The sequence below is a fragment of the Python bivittatus genome, unplaced genomic scaffold, assembly GCF_059951505.1.
Source record: "Python bivittatus isolate LINGU-HERP-01145 unplaced genomic scaffold, Pbiv_v1 ctg000980_np1212, whole genome shotgun sequence".
Lineage (NCBI taxonomy): Eukaryota > Metazoa > Chordata > Lepidosauria > Squamata > Pythonidae > Python > Python bivittatus.
The window spans coordinates 4192750-4210908 of NW_028277125.1; the positions used below are offsets into that span (position 1 = coordinate 4192750).

The 18159-nt window shown below is 47.0% G+C and overlaps 1 protein-coding gene across 1 annotated transcript in view; it reads right to left on the minus strand.

Annotated features, from left to right (window-relative positions):
• The window catches only part of ECEL1 (endothelin converting enzyme like 1), a 41807-nt gene that overhangs the window by 7167 nt on the left and 16481 nt on the right, over window positions 1–18159 (minus strand). Inside the window, exons 3-12 of the mRNA XM_088131704.1 lie at window positions 14993–15061; window positions 14358–14468; window positions 12921–13013; window positions 12141–12265; window positions 9088–9310; window positions 6954–7052; window positions 5651–5725; window positions 4058–4161; window positions 3347–3405; window positions 690–741 (exon numbers count right to left, since the gene is read on the minus strand). Of these exons, the coding sequence (XP_087987830.1) occupies window positions 690–741; window positions 3347–3405; window positions 4058–4161; window positions 5651–5725; window positions 6954–7052; window positions 9088–9310; window positions 12141–12265; window positions 12921–13013; window positions 14358–14468; window positions 14993–15061 (1010 nt within the window). The remainder of the gene's footprint in view (window positions 1–689; window positions 742–3346; window positions 3406–4057; window positions 4162–5650; window positions 5726–6953; window positions 7053–9087; window positions 9311–12140; window positions 12266–12920; window positions 13014–14357; window positions 14469–14992; window positions 15062–18159) is intronic.

Below are 18159 nucleotides of genomic sequence, written 5' to 3' on the forward strand. Positions count from 1 at the left end.
TTCTTACCTTACACAGCTATTTCTTTGTTCAAAACAAAAGAAGCTCCAGGTAGTCCTCGTTTAGTGACCACAATTGGGACTGGCAATTCGGCCATTAAGCGAAGCAGTTGCTAAGTGCTTATGATCCTACTTCAGCTCTCCTTTGCTTTAAAGCCCTGCAAAGGCCGTAAATGTGAAGATGGGTGGCAAAATGACTTTTTCATCAACATCGTAACTGTGAATGGTCACTAAACGAGAGAGTCACTGAACAAGGACTACCTGTAGTTTAAACATTGATTTCCAAAAGTACTGGGCATTGAAACATTTATTTTGCTTTGCAGATGTGTAGTAAAAGCTTGGAGCAAGTTGGAAAGGCTGTCTGGGAGATGGGACATGCTGTTTAGATCAGTGTTTCTCAACCGTGGCAACTTGAAGATGTCTGGACTTCAACTCCCAGAATTCCCCAGCCAGCCATGCTGGCTGGGGAATTCTGGGAGTTGAAGTCCAGACATCTTCAAGTTGCCAAGGTTGAGAAACACTGTGCTAGATACTTCACAGAAAGATTTTGTTTGGAAATTCATGGCAAGGAATCAGGCCCGGAGCAGAGAGTGGAAGAAGCAGGATCAAAACCAGCTCAGCAAAATTGCTGTTCCTCCTTACTCTAGTTCTTTGCTCTCCTCTTGCTTTCTGGATAGGAAAATAGCACTTACTGTGGGAATTCAGGATCATAGAGCGTGGGTTGAAGAATTCCAGCTGGGAACACTGAAGAAATAAGGGCACAGGTTAGCGGAGAGAAACGTAAAGCATCTTGTCCAAACGGCTTCCCAAAATAAGAGACGCAGCAAAACTCTGCAATGCAACTGTTCTTTACGGGGTTAACTGATTTTGAAACAAGGGAGGAAACCGCCATGATTTTATGACCTGGTTTGGCTGGGTGACTACCTTTAGGTGGCTGGAGGACCCAACATTTGGGACGAAGAAGGATTGCAGGGGTTGGGAGTAAAGATGAAAAGTGGACAGGACCATTTTTTTCCCCTCTCCCCCCAGTTTTGGAAAGTGATTTGAGTCGGTTGTTCAATCAAGTTAAGACTGAACGTACAGAATGTCTGCTAGCTTTGGGGTGCTTATGATAAATGTAGTTTATCTCAAGATGGCGGGGAAACGGACCACTGATTTTTTTGCATCTGGGGCTGAGAAGAATTCTGGAGTTGCAAAAAAAAAAGGGGGGGGGGATTTGGGAACCTTCCCAATTCTCTTAGTGCCTGCCATTAAATCTCAGCTTTCAAAAAGGAGAAAGTGTCTGCTTCTCAAGTTATAGATCGGTATTTCAGACAGGTAAAACGGGTTTCTAGCAGGACTGGCAAATCTTCTCCAGCGATTTTTCAAAGGGGGTGGGTTTTCTCCCCTACTTTGCACGCTGCTATGCAGGTGCAGAGAGCAGCTCCGGAAGCAGCTGTGGGCCTCTGGAAAAAGATGCGCAGCTTTTAGGGTCTGAAAAGGGCAGCTCTGTGCGGCTTTTGTGAGTTCCAAAGCAGCCCCTTCGAAGGATTTGCAAAGCCCTAGTTTTAATGTCCCTGGGCATGAGAGAGCAAGGAAAAATGCTAAATTAGATATTTGTTGTGCCCAGAATTCTTTCTTCAGAGCCACTTCATATATACATCTACTCATATTCATATTCATATTCATATATATATATATATATGAGAGAGATACCCATGACTTTTGGAGTGATGGAGGGAGGGAGGAAGGGAGGGAGGGAGGGAGGGAGGGAGGGAGGGAGGGAGGAAGGAAGGAAGGAAGGAAGGAAGGAAGGAAGGAAGGAAGGAAGGAAGGAAGGAAGGAAGGAAGGAAGGAAGGAAGGAAGGAAGGAAGGAAGGAAGGAAGGAAGGAAGGAAGGAGAGAGGAGGGAGGGATGGAAAGAGTGAATAAATAACTGGAAATTTATTCCACTCATCCAAAAGCTGGGGGTTGGCTAAAATGACCTATTATTCATTTATTTTATTTATTCCATTAGATTTAAACACCACCCAGCTCCAGAGTGATCCTGGGCAGCTCACAACTTAAAACTAAACAAGGATATAAAAGATACAAAATACAATATGAAATGTACACGATCAGCGTCTGCCCGGACTATGCTACCCCAAGGCCTAAGTTTTTAAGGTCTTCCAGAGAGCCATCAGATACATTTATCAAATGCATAAAGTCTTTATTTGCACAACACAAATAAAGTAATCCATGTTCCGGTTTGTATGGTACCCTGAACTATAACGGCTGGATTTCCGTAACATATAAAGGCAGAAAAGCCCTTCTCAAGGTGAATCGAAATTAGGATGCTGCAGAAATGCATCTGTTACATCTTTCCTTACCCTGGTTGTGTGAACCCAGCGCAGCACCCTCTGCCAGCTGTGGCACAGACATTCTGGGAAACATCTGCTCCCAAATTACCCTCCCTCTCCCTGGCTTATCATGGTCAGCCCCCAATACTCTGGAGTTTGACTTCTCCCTTTTCAATTTTTATTTCACAGTGTCTGGGAGTGGGACATGTGTGTGTGCGTGTGTCAAAAAGTCAAGATGGTGGTTAAGCAGTGTGATCACAGCCCCACTGCTTTTGCACATACAACACACAAAAGGGTGGGACTTTGTTCACTCTGCCACAACTGCCATCTTGACTTTTTTGACCCCTTGGGAATTGCCACTGATGTCTGTCTATCATCTATTTCTCTCTCTCTGTCTCTCTTTCCATTTCTACCTGTCTCCCTATCTCTTTATCAAATTCCATAAAAACTTATAAATTTGATTTAGTCATTCGCAAGCAGCATTTTTATAGCACCCACCCAAATGTGAATGGAACTAATGCAATAAAACATGATCAATCTCCCCATCCCCAAACCCAGAGTAAAACAGCTTCCCCCCCAAATATAAAAGAAAAATATCACCAGTTGCCCATTTCCCATGGAGCTTCAAAATCCCACTTGAATAAAAATGTTTTTGCAGCTTTGCAAAATGCCAAGGAGCACCTGTGAATATCAAGGTGGGGGGGTGTCCCAAACGGTCAGGGCTACCACTGAGATGTTCACAACTCTTTTGCTCTTCCACATTTGTGCTACTCTTGATAATTCAGTGCCCAACATGATTTTGGTTGTGCAAATCTCCGTCTTTCTACTGCTCAGTGAAGTGGGATCTTGGTTTTACAGGAATTAAGTTAAATTAAATTAAATTAAATTAAATTAAATTAAATTAAATTCAATATTAAATTACAGGAATATCCATGGGGGAATCAAGATGGCAACTGTGACTGCCTAATTGAAGTCCTGCCCCTTTTCTACATGTGTTACATGCACAACAAACAAGCCATACTTAGCCATACCCATCTGATTCTTGTTAGGGAGGTAGTAAGCATTCAGTGCTTGAGGGGGTAACAGCCACCTGTAGTTAGGAAACATGGTTATCAGCAACAGGACCAACTGCAGAGTGGGGGGACCCAATGCTTGTGCGTTGGGGGTGACAGTCCCAGCTGGTGGGACTGACAATTGTTGCGGTCATTGCAAGGATCAAGACACAGCTGGTGTCCTGCAGATAAGTCAGGACTACATTACCCAGAACACCCTCCCAGGATGGGGAGTGTGGACCCAGTAACTCAGGGTCAGACTCTGCTGTGAACCATCTTCCCACCACTACTGTCTCTGCCCTCAGGACAACCAAGACTAAGTCTCCTGACCCTGAACAGGCTCCGTTCTGGTCAGCACATCCCTGTTTCATGAAGACGCTTGAGTGGGACACTGACTATTTTTAGGCAATGGATTAGGGTTCAAATAATAATGGCCCCATGGGTGTTCTGCTCCTGTGTGCCTCAGGGCGCACCCATGCTGAATGAAGAGATGGAGAAAGATCAGACTCTGAAAGACCCCAACTCTGAACCTTCTCTGGCAGCATCCTGGAGCGTGGAGGAGCAACACCTTTATCCTGCATCTCTAGGGAACCCTCAAGTCCACCCTGGAGGAGAAAAGGAGTGCCCTTCAATCACCTCTCTGCACCCCACAGACCAGCCATGAGGTTCTAGAAAAAGAAGGCCACCTACGCTGACTTGTCCACTTCCTGACGGATTTTCTTCACCGACAGCTTGATGTTGAACCTGATGCTGTTGAGGATGTTCTTAAAGTAGGTTTTCTCATGGACTTCAAACTGCAGAAGACACAAGTATCAGTGCAAAGGTTTAAGGGAGAACCTGAGCTTCAGGAGGGACAGGACCTGCTTTGCATGCAGATGGAACAAACCTATCAAGACTTGACTACTGCAAGGTACTCTTCTTGGGGCTACCCCTGAAAACTATCCAGAAGATGCCAGTGGTATGAAACATAGCAGCTATGCTGCTAACTTGTATGAGCTTCAGGGATCAACTGAGGACTATCCTGAAAGATCTGCACTTGTTACCAATTGCTTACTAGGTACAACTTAAAACACTGTTATTAACCTTTAAAGGCCTAAAAGATCTAGAGGTTGAACATCTATACAGCATTTCTCCTATTATAATCCTAACTGGATGTTACGAGGACAGTGCAGTGCTGAAAAACCCAACCCTGTTACTCTGTATTTTGTCTCCAATTGTTTTTGCCTGTGTGTGGAAACTGTGACCCTTTGTCTAGACCTGATAAACTTGTTCTGCTTGGCCTCCAAACTGGGGCTGCTGATAAGAAATTCTCGAAACTCAGATTGAGCAGGGATTATAACCTTGCTTTCGGACTTCAATGATGAGTTAAGTAGACTTCAGATTGAGCTCAACTCCTGATGTCTACATGGAGATGTTCATATCATTTTCTTGGTAGCAATATGGAACTGGTTTGCCACTGTTTTCTTCCTGGATGTTTTTTGAACTCCTGTTTGTCTCCCATCCAAATACTACCCAGGTCCAATCCTGCTTCGCTTTTCTTCAAGATCAGCCAAAGTTGGCTAGGATGGCCACCTAAACTGAGCGCCAACTACAAGTGCTTTTGCCAATTCCCAGCTTTGGATGTGTGGTCCAGTGGTGAAGGGGCTGGACGAGGAGTGGGGAGACCCAGGTTCTAGTCCCTCTTCAGCACCAGAAGCTCATGGATGACTTTGGGCCAGTTGTTCTCTCTCTATCTAAGAGCCAAGGTGGTGAGATGGTGAAAGTGAGGGCAGAGTACAGGGAGGCTGAGGTTCAAATCCTCCTTCAGCCATGGAGAATCACTGGATGATCTCGGGCTAGATATTTAGCCCAACCTACCTTGCAGGGTCATTGTGGAGGAAAAAATAGAGGAGTGCTATTTACATGGTCTTGAGCTCCTCAACAAAAGGCAGGATAGAAATGTAATAAATATGGAAGTTAGCCAGTAAATGAAAGTTTTTCCAAAGCCTTGCAGGCTAGAACATCCCCAGGGGATCACCTGGCATCTCATAAGATTCCTGAAGATCCTGAGATCTTCACAATCTTGCATACCTTAAACTTTTTTATTTCTACTTTAATTCAGGAGAGCTTCCTTGTGCCGGTTGTGTGGGATGCCATAATGCTGACCCCTGACTTCATCAAACGTGGGTGAGAACTGAACTAAAAATTATGGAGTAATTTCATGTTTTGAGTTGTCTCCTTTTACAGATATGTTTACCCAGATGGGAAATTTATTCCTGGAAGTCAAGATTCTCCAATACTTGCCTCATATTCCTTGTCAACTGCTCCTGGGTTGAGCAGGAAGTCTGGATATCCAATCATCACCATCATGTGCTTCAGCTGCAAGAGAAGCTGGTTTCAAATACCTGGCCAACATCTTGAGTGTCTGCATTGGCAGAGGTTGGCAACACGGTGCCCACAGCCCCAACTGTGTGGCATGGCGAGGTGATGGTGCCAACCAAGCTCTCCGGACCCACCTGGAATTTCTTAACAAGACTTTAAAATTCAAGGCAAGCTTACAAGCACAAGGTCAACCTCTACGCTCATTTTGATTGGCAAAAATGGATCTGGATGCCAAGGGTAATTTTGGAAATAATAATATGGGTTCCCAGCAATTTATTGGGAAAGGTGCCTATCTGCTGGAGTGATAAAGAACATATTAAAACAATGTTTTTCAACCTTGACAACTTTAAGATGGGTGGACTTCAACTCCCAGAATTCCCCAGCCAGCCAAGCTGGCTGGGGAATTCTGGGAGTTGAAGTCCACCCATCTTAAAGTTGCCAAGGTTGAGAAACACTGTCTTAAGGGAAGGGCAGCCTCCCCAGGTAAATGGGCATTTTTGTGAAAGATCATGTCCAGCATAGTAGCTACTTCAAGAGTGGACTATCCTCCTCCCTGGAGCAGCCATTTTGTGAGAGTGCCCACGACACACTCTCCAAATTCCAAAGGTAGTCTCTAAGTCACAAAACTGACATACAAAAGGAACATGTATCCCTAAGGCTGGCTGGGAATTATGGGTGATGCACACTTCCAGAATGCCTCCAAGGTGGGAAAGAGCCTTTGAACCCAGGGTATCTATGGAAGGCTCAAAAAAACCTAGAGAACTGCAAACATGCAACTGAAGCTCTGTTTTTTTTATGAGCACTGTCCATGTTAGTTACCCCCAGGACTGTTTCCAGGGGCTCTGCAAAGTTCTGTGTTCTTGATACAGATAATATAAATTGTGGGTATTAAACCCTTTGCCTTTTAATCTCTTCCTGGCCGTTCACGTTTTTTTCTCTCCCTGATATTGCCTTTTATTACCTTTTTTTATCCATTTTGGCCAGTTAAAAGCTTTTGATGTTTGCTGTTGCTTAATAAGTAAACTTCAAACTCTGTTTTTCGCTAGCTGGATTGAGTGGCGTGCGGGCTTGCTCTGATCTGGATCTGGCGTTGACCGGGAGTGATCTGGAAATTACCCACACAAATCGCCACTGATTTGCATCAAGTGCTCCACGACACAATCCAGAGGGTGCAGCTTCTCAGGCTGGGTAGATCTATCCCCGCCACCCCTCCCTGGCCCCCCACCTTCACTCGGGCTGCTCTCTGGGTTTCTTCATCCATCCAGTCCAGTTCTTCAAGTCGCCGGTCCAGGATGTGCTTGATGTCTTCCACCAACTGTTGCACCTGTTCCCAAGAGGCGATTGGAGAATCCCGCCCAATAAAGAGAAGGGGAGAAGAACGAGGCTCTGTTGGCAAAGGAAGACCATCCTTGCTAGGCATCACAGCCCATTTCTCTGGGTTCTGCGTGCTGCAGCAAGAGGGGCTCATCTATGTGCTGGTTGGTTGAGGGATGAGGAGACATGCTTGCCCAAGAGGACCTGGTTGGCGGAGATTTTAAAAACACCCTTGGAGGGGGACCACATGGGAAAGCATCTATTAAACCTAACATGGCCACTAGAGGGAGACAACCCATTTCTAAGCAACCGGAGGGGAGAGGAAGCACTGCAGCCTCCCGTTGCCCTAGTAACCACCCATGGACCGTATTTTGATGGCAGAGCCTTTGCTTGGCTTAGCATGCAGAAAGCTTCCTGGAAAATCCAACTCAAAGCTGGAGGGGGTCAAAAAAGTCAAGATGGTGGCCACGCTGGTGCTTCTGAAGCCCCACCCCTTTTTCATGCATATCGTGTGTGCGAGGCACTAACTAAGGGGCAGAGCTTCGTTTGCATGATCTTGGCAGCCTTCTCCCCCTGCAGAGGCTCCTGATTCGAGCCACTATAACATGCCTTCAAGATGGAAGGCTGCCTTCATGCCGATAAAATCCATCCTCAAAACTCTGTTCTTCCCAGAAACTGTTTTCTCACAGTCCCATCCTAAAATCAATAAAGAGGAAAGTCAGGTCTGCACAGAATGCCTTAAACTAGTATTTCTCAACCGTGGCAACTTTGTGATGTGTGGACTTCAACTCCCAGAATTCTGGGAGCTGAAATCCACACATGCTGGCTGGGGGATTCTGGGAACTGAAGTCCACGTATGCTGCCTGAGGAATTCTGGGAGTTGAATAAGTTGTCTACACATCTTAAAGTTGCTGAGGTTGAGAAATGCTGCCTTAAACTGATGGGCTTGCTCAAGTGGTTAGCTGGGAGCCAAACAAGATGATGGTTATGGGTTGAATGGGGTTCAAAGATTTATGGAATGGTTTCCCAGCAGCCATCTTGACTTTTTTCATCCTCCTGGTCACCCTCAGTGAGTCTTCCTACTCCAAATTGGGCACCCATTATATTCTTACAGAAAAAAAAAACCCATGTCCTACACTGCAACTGGATGCTTTTTATAATTTCTCCCACCAGGTGGGCCTCGCTTATTCTTCCAAATTTTCCTGATGTTGCAATTACAGCTTTTGACCGGATCGTTTCATTGGGTGATGTTTCCTCCTCGCTATTCCACTTTGCTTTCTGCAATTTCGACGCTGACTCTGCCTGTATGAGTTTGGGTCTGCTTTTAAGACATGGGCCCCCTCGGGAGTTGTAAAAATAGATGCCTGCTAAGGGAATAGAACAGTGTTTCTCACCTTAGCAGCTTTAAGATATGTGGACTTCAACTCCCAGAATTCCCTAGCCAGCATAGCTGGCTGGGGAATTCTGGGAGTTGAAGTCCACATATCTTAAAGTTGCCAAGGTTGAGAACCTCTGGAACAGAAGCATGTAGGGCGGGATGGGGGCTTAGCACGCAGCCCACCCCTTTCCCAAGAGCAGATACGGTGAGATACAGCAGCGCCGTTTGCAAGAGAACCATTTCCATCACCCAGAATGGCTGCTTCCCCCCACCGGCCTCTCGTGGCATCAGTGCGACAGATCCATTGGCTATAAATCGTGATTCATTCCTCACTGCATCCTCTCGTCAAGAGAGCTGAAGACATACTTGGAGACAGAACCGTTTCTCTCCCCTTAATAGCTCTCTGGGGAGTCATCTCTCCAGCATCCATGGACAGTGCCAAGGTTTGAGAGTTGCCGCCCCCCAACCCAACATGCTCAGGATAGGCTGGGCTGCCTATCCGTCTCCTGCTCCCTTAAATCCTCACGGCTGGGGATTACGAGGATCCAAGTTCCACCTGTCCGGAGGGTCCTGGGCTGGGACGCTTTGGGGATCGACGGGCACCAGGATGCGCCCTCAGCGATCAGATCCGGCTGCTCGCTGCCCTTCCTCTGCCGTGGACTCTTACCTTGGCCTTGCTGGTGGAGGAGAAGAATTCTTCAACGAAAAGGGCCCCCAAGGCCATTCCGAAGTGCTTGTTCGCTTGACTCAGGCAGGTCTTGGTCAGCTCCAGCTGCTTCTCGGCACCCTCCATCTCCTTGGCGAACTCATGGATGGCGTCTCGGAACGGGGTGGAGAGGTGTTCGCTCAGCACCACCGTAATGCGCCACAACATGTAGTTGTGAAGGATCCTGGAACGGAAGGAGCGCCAGGGAGACGGCTTTAGCGGGCAGGTGCCACGCTTCCCTATGGGGTGAGAGTGGGGAATTTGGGATGGCCAGCACCCTCAAGCTCTTTCTGACCTGCATTGTCTGAGACTGCACAGTGGAACGCTCTTTCCCTGTGGGACTCCTTGCATGCAGAAATCGAACAGGTCAGGGAATGGCTTCACGTCTGCTTTCTTTCCAATAATTCTCTTTTGCCTTCCACTGCTATATATTTTTATTTTTATTAAAGTTTTAAAAAAATTTTAAATTTAGATTAATAATGATCTCCCTTCCAGTTCCTGCGTTTCTGACATGACACAAGACGAGACGAGACTGCTATATATTTTGTACAAAGCATTTTGATACACAATCCCCGATTCAGACAGGCCTCAAGTCAGTTGGGCTGGCCACACGTCAGGAGAAAGGAAGAAATGCAATGCTGGGGAATTAAATAGCCAGTTAATAACTAGAGAAATGGCTAACTATTTCGTCCACATCAGCTAACTGCGTGCTTACTGAAAGTCCCTGTGCGAAATTGGCTTTATCGCAGGAATAATGTGATCAATAACAGCAGAACCACAACTGACTGGACTGGGGGGAAGGAATGTCCATTAAAGCCAAGCGGCTGTGAAATCTGCATTCCTGTCGTTTGCACCAATTTACTGGTGTAATTACGTAATTGATGCAAATGGCATCATTTGCAGTAAAACCTTGATTTAGGGGATGAGCCCTCAATTTAATGAAGACATCCCGATAGTGGTGTCTAAACAAAAATGCTGTCCGTTGTATCCAAAGTCACTAAGCCAGGATCTGTAAACTGTACTAGTAACGTCCCTTGTCCAAGTTCTGTTTCTGCAAACTTCCCTCTGAACTGTGAAAGCATGGCTGAACATCAGTCTATCCCCTCTAGGAATCAGGGCTAATGGGCAAGGATTGCTGGAACTGCAGTCCAGCATTATCTGGAAGATGGCAAGAATAATTAGAAACACATTCTCCCTATCAGAATTGATTGTGGACTGGAGGGTCTGGGAATCCCCCCAAATCACGCACTCAGATTCAAAAGACTACCCTTTTGGAGTTGGGGTGCTGTGTCTTTTGGATCTAAGTGCATGTTTTGGGGGGACTATAAGTCCCCCAATCATCATCGAAAGCTTTGTTAGGAGGTGCACATATCTAATTATTAGCTATGCTCCCCACTCCAGTTTTGAAGAGCACAGAGGGATCACTGGAAGAATCTTAATCAGAGTCGAAGAGATGAAGGCTTCCAACCCACCAGGATCAGCCTGACAAGTTAAACTCTCGACTGAAAACCCTACAAAGTAGGCCAGGTTGAAATAAACTGACTTGGTGAAGGCCAAAAGCATTAGATCTGGGTGGGGATTTGAACCTCAGTGTGGGGTAATGGTGAAGGTGCTGGACTTGGAGCAGAGAGACCCAGATTCTAGTCCCCCCTTCAGCCACGTAAACTCCTGGGGGACCTTGGGCCAGTCCATCCCTCTCAGCCCAAGAGCCAGGATGGGGAAGTGGAGGAGGGTGGGGGATTAAGAGCACAGAGACCTGGTCCATGTCCATCCTTGGTCACAGAAGCCCCCTGAGAGACTTGGGGCTACTCACTCTCTCTCTCTCAGCCCAACCTACCTCACAGGATTGACGGGGTAGGGGGAAATGGGAGTGGAGAACACTGCGTATTCCACCTGGAGCTCCTGAATGAAAGGAAGGATATACTGTAAATCTAATAAATACCTAACTAAACCCTTGTACTAGTGAACAAGCATCATGACTTGCCATTTCTCCATTACGTTCCTGTAAATGTCTATCGTATGACAACAGATACAAATTAGGAAGTTGCATGAAGTGTTCTGGATCTTGTAAAAGTGTAAGCACAGCACTAATATTTTCTTGGTGTGTTTTTATATTTCCACACGAGCCTGGAAGCATTGCCATTCTTTCTTCCAGCGGAGGGATGGTGCAAAGTCCAAAGCACTCTTTCCAAACCCTTTTCAAAGTATGCACAGCCCTGCTGGAGACCTCTGACCCTTAGAAAAGCTGCAGCAGAACTCATCTCATCTCCCCCTAGAGCAGCCCCCAACCTGGGACCTTCCACCTATGCTTGGACTCCAACACCCAAGGATCCTAGCTAGCAGACCACATCTCAAGGGCACCTCAAGGGTTAATCGTGGCTGCCTTAGAGCACTGTGGGCATGTTTGTGGGCCCCCTACGTGCCAGCTCTATGGCAGACTGCGTTCACACATTCTTAATCCACTTGCTAGATTCACACAATACATTGAACCTTAAATAAATCAAAGGGGCTGGATTTGTACAACACACGAAGCCACTAAAAAGTAACCAGGTTCACACTGACCAAATTTGGGCAAATGCAGCTTTTAGGTTTGTAACTGTCAAACCTTTTTAGGGGCATCAGGGCGGGGATGTCAAAAAGGTTGAAACAGTGACTGCAACCACACGACTGAACTTTTCTTTAGCAAGATTTATTGAGGTCACAAGAACACCAGGAACTGAACTAAGCTAAGAGCTTTATTTCTTTCTAACAACGATATGATGATCTGGAGAAGAGGCAGATCTTCTCGTGGCTTTCTCAGTCTGAAAACTAACCCTTGCATCAACTCACCTGATTAAGGGGTGGGTGAGCCCAGCCACTAGCGTGGCAACAGTGCAGCTGTTCCAGGTTCTTCCTGGCTCAGCAGCTCATACTCACTTTTATGGGTGCCGAACCAGCCATTTTGCTGCTGGGGAGTGTTTCAAGCTCCCCCCTTACTCCAGCAACCCCTCCCCAACCCTCATCCCCACCCATACCTGATAGGCGTCGTACGGATGATCTCCGAGACTTGTTGCATGTAATCGGTGGCTAAGAGGACCACCTCTTCGTCTTCCGAAAAACGCTCATGGAATATTCTGTCCAGAAGACGCTTCCATTTCAACTGGGGAAGGCATGAAGCATTGCACTGTTACTTCTGAAGCACTGCTTTGTAATAGAAGACTGGACATCCTGAAGCTGCTACTGGGCCATGTATGGGGGGAAGGGCAAAAAATTCAAGATGGTAGCGCAATGGAAGTCCTGCATGTAAAAATGGGATAGGGTCATGGCTGCCATCTTGACTTTTTTTACCCTTACCCTATGGACACTCCTGCTAAGGCAGGGTTATAAATGCCCATAAATCTGGTCCATCTTACCATTCACTTTAGTAAGGCAATATTCTGACATTGTTTTCAAAGCCAACCTGAACAGAAATAAGCCTGCATCCATTTCTGGTCACCGTTACCCCAAACTGAACGACTGCCAGCTTAATGGAAATCCACCCCCGTCCCAAATTTAATCATATTTCTCTGCTGTTGTTCTTATCTTTCCTTCGTGCAGGCTGTTAGCTAAATTGCCCCAATATGAGCTCTCTCATTTCTATTGCTGCTGGGGAAGAAAGTTATGGAAGAGAAAGGTGATATGAATTTCACAATTCTGGAAGTGAAGAACCTGGCAAGGCGGCGGGTGGTGCAACAAGAACCTGATGTTCCTCCTGCTTTGCTGACCGCCCTGCTTCCTCGGGGCTCCCTGGCCCCATACCCAGCTCCCAAACTTACATTGGGTGTGATGCGCTGCAGTTCTCCCAACGTTATTTTATTGTACATGGAGTTGATATCCCTCCGCAGGTCATCGTACTCAGAGATAGTAATCTGTGAAATGGGGGAAAGTTGGAGTTGGACCAGATCGCCGCCCCCAACCGGCTCCCATCACCCTCTGCTGACCTGGAGAAGGCAGAAGTGGTGAGTTTTTCGCCCCAGTTCCTTCATGGGCCAAAACCCACCAGGAATGAAGCGATGCAAGAGTTGCGTTCCCTCAACCTGGTTCATCAGGCCAGGTAAAATCCTAGCAAATGTATCTGCGCAACTGGCTAAGCTGGATGCATTTCAACTTGGGTAGTTTTGCAGAGCTTAATCTGCTGTGTGAACCCAGATTACTGGGTTTGTGGATGGCTCCATGGAATGTGCAAACCCTGAAAATGGGCTTGTTTGGTAACCAGGTTGAAAGTGTGGCACGAACACAGCCAGAGTACGAGCAGATGAACGGAGAACATTGGTACCTTCCTTCAGATATTTCAAGTTTCAGTGTGCCTCTTCTTTGCAGGAAATTAATCAGACAGCGCCCCCAAAAGTGCACCCCAACCTCCACTCCCTTGGATGGGGGACCCTTTGGGGCAGGGCTTTTATTCTGCATTTCTCCCCTCTCACTCCAGGGATAACGTCTTCCTCCCATGATGGACATAGCTGATTCCGTCTTTTTGCTTCCTACAGAGAATTCCATCAGGAGGAGAAGACGGAAAACTCTGCAAGGACTTTGGACAGCGAATGCGCGGAAGTCTGCTGTAGGACTGTGACTCAGCCCCCCGCACAGGAATCTTGCATCATTACTGCTCCAGCGGGTCTGAAAAGGGATCCAGATCCAAAGAGGAACCCAAGGACCAATTTGGCCATCACGTTTGATCACCCCACACTCAGCTTGGTTAGGTTGCCTGGGGCTTAGTGTTGGGTTTGTATTGTGCAAAGCGGCCTCCTTGGTTTGTTTAGAGCATAATATTTTGGGCAAACCCAGAAAATTGATTAATTTGCTTGGCAGAGTAAGCGTGTTGGGTGCCCTGCGTTACTACCCCAAACCCAGCCCTTTGGATTCACAACCGGAAAGACATTTTGGAGCACCCGAGATCAACCCCACCGCCTGTCTGCACATCCTTCAAGCAGCTGTATTGATGGATTGATTGGATTTATACGCCGCCCATCTCCCCCAGAGAGTGACTCTGGGCGGCTCGCGATTCATCTTCTCCTGGGGTCATCTGGCTGCCTCGTGTGGCTGCAGGACCCTCCTGAGGAAACAGCTGCTCACCTCTGGATCCAGAGCACCGCTCAGCTCTACCGAAAGGCAGCTCCGGGAGGGGAGCTGGCGGATGGACGCCGCCCCCTCTGCTCCCCGTTCCCCAGGCCAGCCCTGGCCAGTGCCCAGGAAGGGCCAGAGGGCACACTCACGTTGGCCAGCCTCTGCTCCAGCTGCAGGATCTCCCTGGCTTTCTGTTCCACGTGCTCAGCACCCAGCAGGCCCAGCAGCCGCTCCATGAACGCCCCATACGCAGCCAAGATCTGGAAAAGACAAGGCTCTGGAACCCCTTGCCGGGCCCGGAAATCCAGTCTGCCAATCCTCTCTCGGGTCCCTTGAGCACCACAATTTGTGCAGCGTGAAGGCCCTTCTTGGGTTGACCGATCTGCCAAGGAATTCTTCCTGATCCAGGCAGAGCATTAGTGAACATCTTCGATTTGCTGATGGACTCAAATGTCCCCACAGGGCCCAGCCCCATTCAGGCCCTCCTTGGTTCCCATTTCTCAGCCTTCCCAGGCACCCACCTGCTCCCCTGATGTCACCTGTCATCTGCCCTGCAAAACCTCTAATTTCCCACAATGCATCAGAGCACCGGAGGGCCACTCCTAGGCATTGTGGGAAATGGATAGAGCTGGCCGCTGGTTCTAAAGGAAGCTCGGCTCTGCAAGGGTAACGTGTCATTGTCCTCCCCCCATATCTTGGAACGATTCATTTGCCAGACCCCCTCCTCCTAGAAGAAGTATTGGGGCAGGCATTACATTCCAGGACACCTGCATTTTCTTCTCACCTTTTCGCTTTCATCATCCTGGCCCAGGTAGAGCATTCTCTCCGACAGCGTCAGCCCATCCTGGTCAATCTGCTCAGGTGGGGAAAAAACACACCAGGCGTTTAGCTTGAGGAGAAGCTAAAGCTTTTATTTTCTGCTGATCCACCAGTTGCTCCTCCTTGGCTGGGTTCACCCAGCTACCTAAGCTGCAAAAAACTAGTTAAATTTTTAAAAAACCCAGGTCTAGAACCCTAGAATTGGAAAAGGACATTGTTTATGTCATGTTTAACCTCCTGCTTCCAGTAGTAATGTATGGCTGTGAGAGCTGGACCATAAAGAAGGCGGAGCGCCGAAGAATTGATGCCTTTGAACTGTGGTGCTGGAGAAGACTCTTGAGAGTCCCCTGGACTGCTAGGAGGTCAAACCAGTCAATCTTAAAGGAAATCAACCCTGATTGCTCATTGGAAGGATCGATAATGAAGCTCAAGCTCAGATATTTTGGTCACCTAATGCGAAGAGAGATCTCTTTGGAGAAGACCCTGATGCTGGGAAAGATTGAAGGCAAAAGGAGAAGAGGACGGCAGAGGATGAGATGGTTAGATAGCATCACTGAAGCAATGAGCATGAAACTGAGCAAACTCAGGGAGGCAGTGAAGGACAGGAAGGCCTGGCGCAGTATGGTTCATGGGGTCACGGAGAGTCGGACACGACTTAACGACTAAACAACAACAACAAACCTCCTGCTTAATGCAGGAATCCAAACCAAAGCTCCCTAAAGATCTGTGTCTAATAAAACGATTACAAAACAGGATTTCTCTGGATTTGTTGAAAAAAAATACATATTTCTAAGTCTGCATAGCCTTTATTTGCAGGTACATCACGCTGGTGACTCCACATGTCCATAAGGTCAACAGACGTCAAACTGAAGGAGAGGTCTGTTTTTTACTATTTTAAGATCTTTCTCATAAACATGTGCGCTGCCAAAACGGTGTCGTGCAAGGACAGAGAGGTGAGATATTTGCAACTCACGCTGCATCACTTGCCCCACTCCCCACTCCCCCCACGGACTCATATGCATAAATATTTTATTGAGCCAGGAACCCCCCCTCCTATATCCGTGCATTTAAATAGTTTCCCAACTGACGGGCTTGTCTCTTTTAAATTGCATTCTATGATTTGCAGCCCATTTCTTTCCCAGCGGTCAACATCATTTTGAATATTGTTTATGATTTTGGCAAATTTGATAGGCTTTCCTCCATCTTTTCATCTGTGTCATTAATAAAAATGCAAAAAAGTATCAGGGTTGGGGCTGATCCTTGGGGCCTCCCTTTGATTTTATGTCCAGTTTCCTAAGAAATCGTTGACATTTACTCTGAGTAAAATCTGACTCCAGCAATGTGTCCATAACTCCATCCAGCCCACACAATTACTGTAGTTTAGTAATTTAATAATAAAAGTTAATAAAGCCTTTATTAGTGAGTGTGGTGAACCCACCCTGTTTGGTTAGTTTAGGATTCTGTGCAAACTCAGAAGTTGGATTTGTTCAGTAACCAGGTTAAGGGTCTGTTCTCTCTGAAGGCATCCTGTAATTTTGTTTTCTTTAACCCTGGACTCTCCAGAATTTACTTCCTCAGTGATGCAGTAAATTAATGACATGCTGTGGATGTCACCATTGTCTAATCCGGTGTTTCTCGACCTCGGCAAGTTTAAGATGTGTGGACTTCAACTCCCAGCATTCCCCAGCCAGCATGCACGGACTCCAACTCCCAGAATTCCCCAGCCAGCATTGAAGTCCGCCCATCTTAAAGTTTAGCAACTAGGCCTATGCTTAATTAATGAAAACTCCTGTAGTTAATCTCAGGTTTAAAACCTGGGTTGCAGAATTGTGAGTCTGTGTATTGTGCAAAAAGAGACTGTACAATTAACTGAAGATGTAATGCTTGATGTGAACCATTCAATCACCAGGTTGAACCTGGAGGGAGTCTTTCTCAACCTCAGTAGTTCTCAACCTCAGCAACTTTAAGATGGGTAGGCTTCAACTCCCAGAATTCCCCAGCCAGCACGTGTGGACTTCAACTCTCAGAATTCTGGGAGTTGAAGTCCACTCATCTTAAACTTGCTGAGGTTGAGAAACACTGGCCTAACCCACCGTTTCTCCCATGAGAATGTCTTGATTAGTTGACCTCAACATGTGATAAATGAACCAACTCGTTTTGGGGGAGGATGCTGTATATTCCTGCCAAGTGGGGCCCTGGGTTCTGCCCCCCAGTGCTGCCTAGATCACACCCCTGCACTCCACAGAGACCGAAATATTCTGGGTTTTTCAAGAGCCCTGCCCATGCAAACCTCATCTTTCCTTTTCAGACAAAGCAATTCTCTTTCCTAGCAGCTGGACGGCCTAAGGAGAGCGATCCACCCCGAGCAGAAAACACTGGGGCAGGGGTTAGGGCTATTGCATTGATTTTCCACCCTGCCTTTCGATGCCTTCCAAAACTCAATCCAATTACAGCAATAAAAACAGAGCATAAAACGCAACAAAATTAATACCATTAAAACAAAACGAAAATTTAAAATCAATCACTGCAATAAATTAAGAGCGGGAAGCTTGGCATGGGGATCCGATCAATTTTGCAGAGAATGCCGGGAAATTCTCGCCACGAGCTGCTGACGGGTCCAGCTCCCGTCCTCCAGCACCACGCAATGCAATGGGCCTTGGGCTGCACAGAGATATTTGGCACAGAGCAGACATAAAATACTGCTAATGACTGTCTCAATGGAGGAGATGCCACAGAGCCCAAGAAGAGCCTAGATCAGTGTTTCTCAACCTTGGGAATTTTAAGATGGGTGGACTTCAACTCCCAGAATTCCCCAGCCATCTTAAAATTCCCAAGGTTGAGAAACACTGCGGTAGAGAATCTCCAATAATCCAGCTTCTACTTAACGATTCTTAGTGAAGTAGAACTCACTACTTCATGGGACAGCCTGTTCCACTGACAGCCCTGCAAGGTCATCCAGACAAGAATCACACCCAGGAGTACTAACTCTGTCTTTACTGCAAGGTTACATTAACAGAATCCGGCAAGACTGAACGCATTTCTCCCCACCTTTCCTTTTAACTCTCCCGAAAACTAGGGAGGGTCCCTTCTGAGATGCGTCCCACCTTCCCTCCTCTGGGCTGAGACACCTTC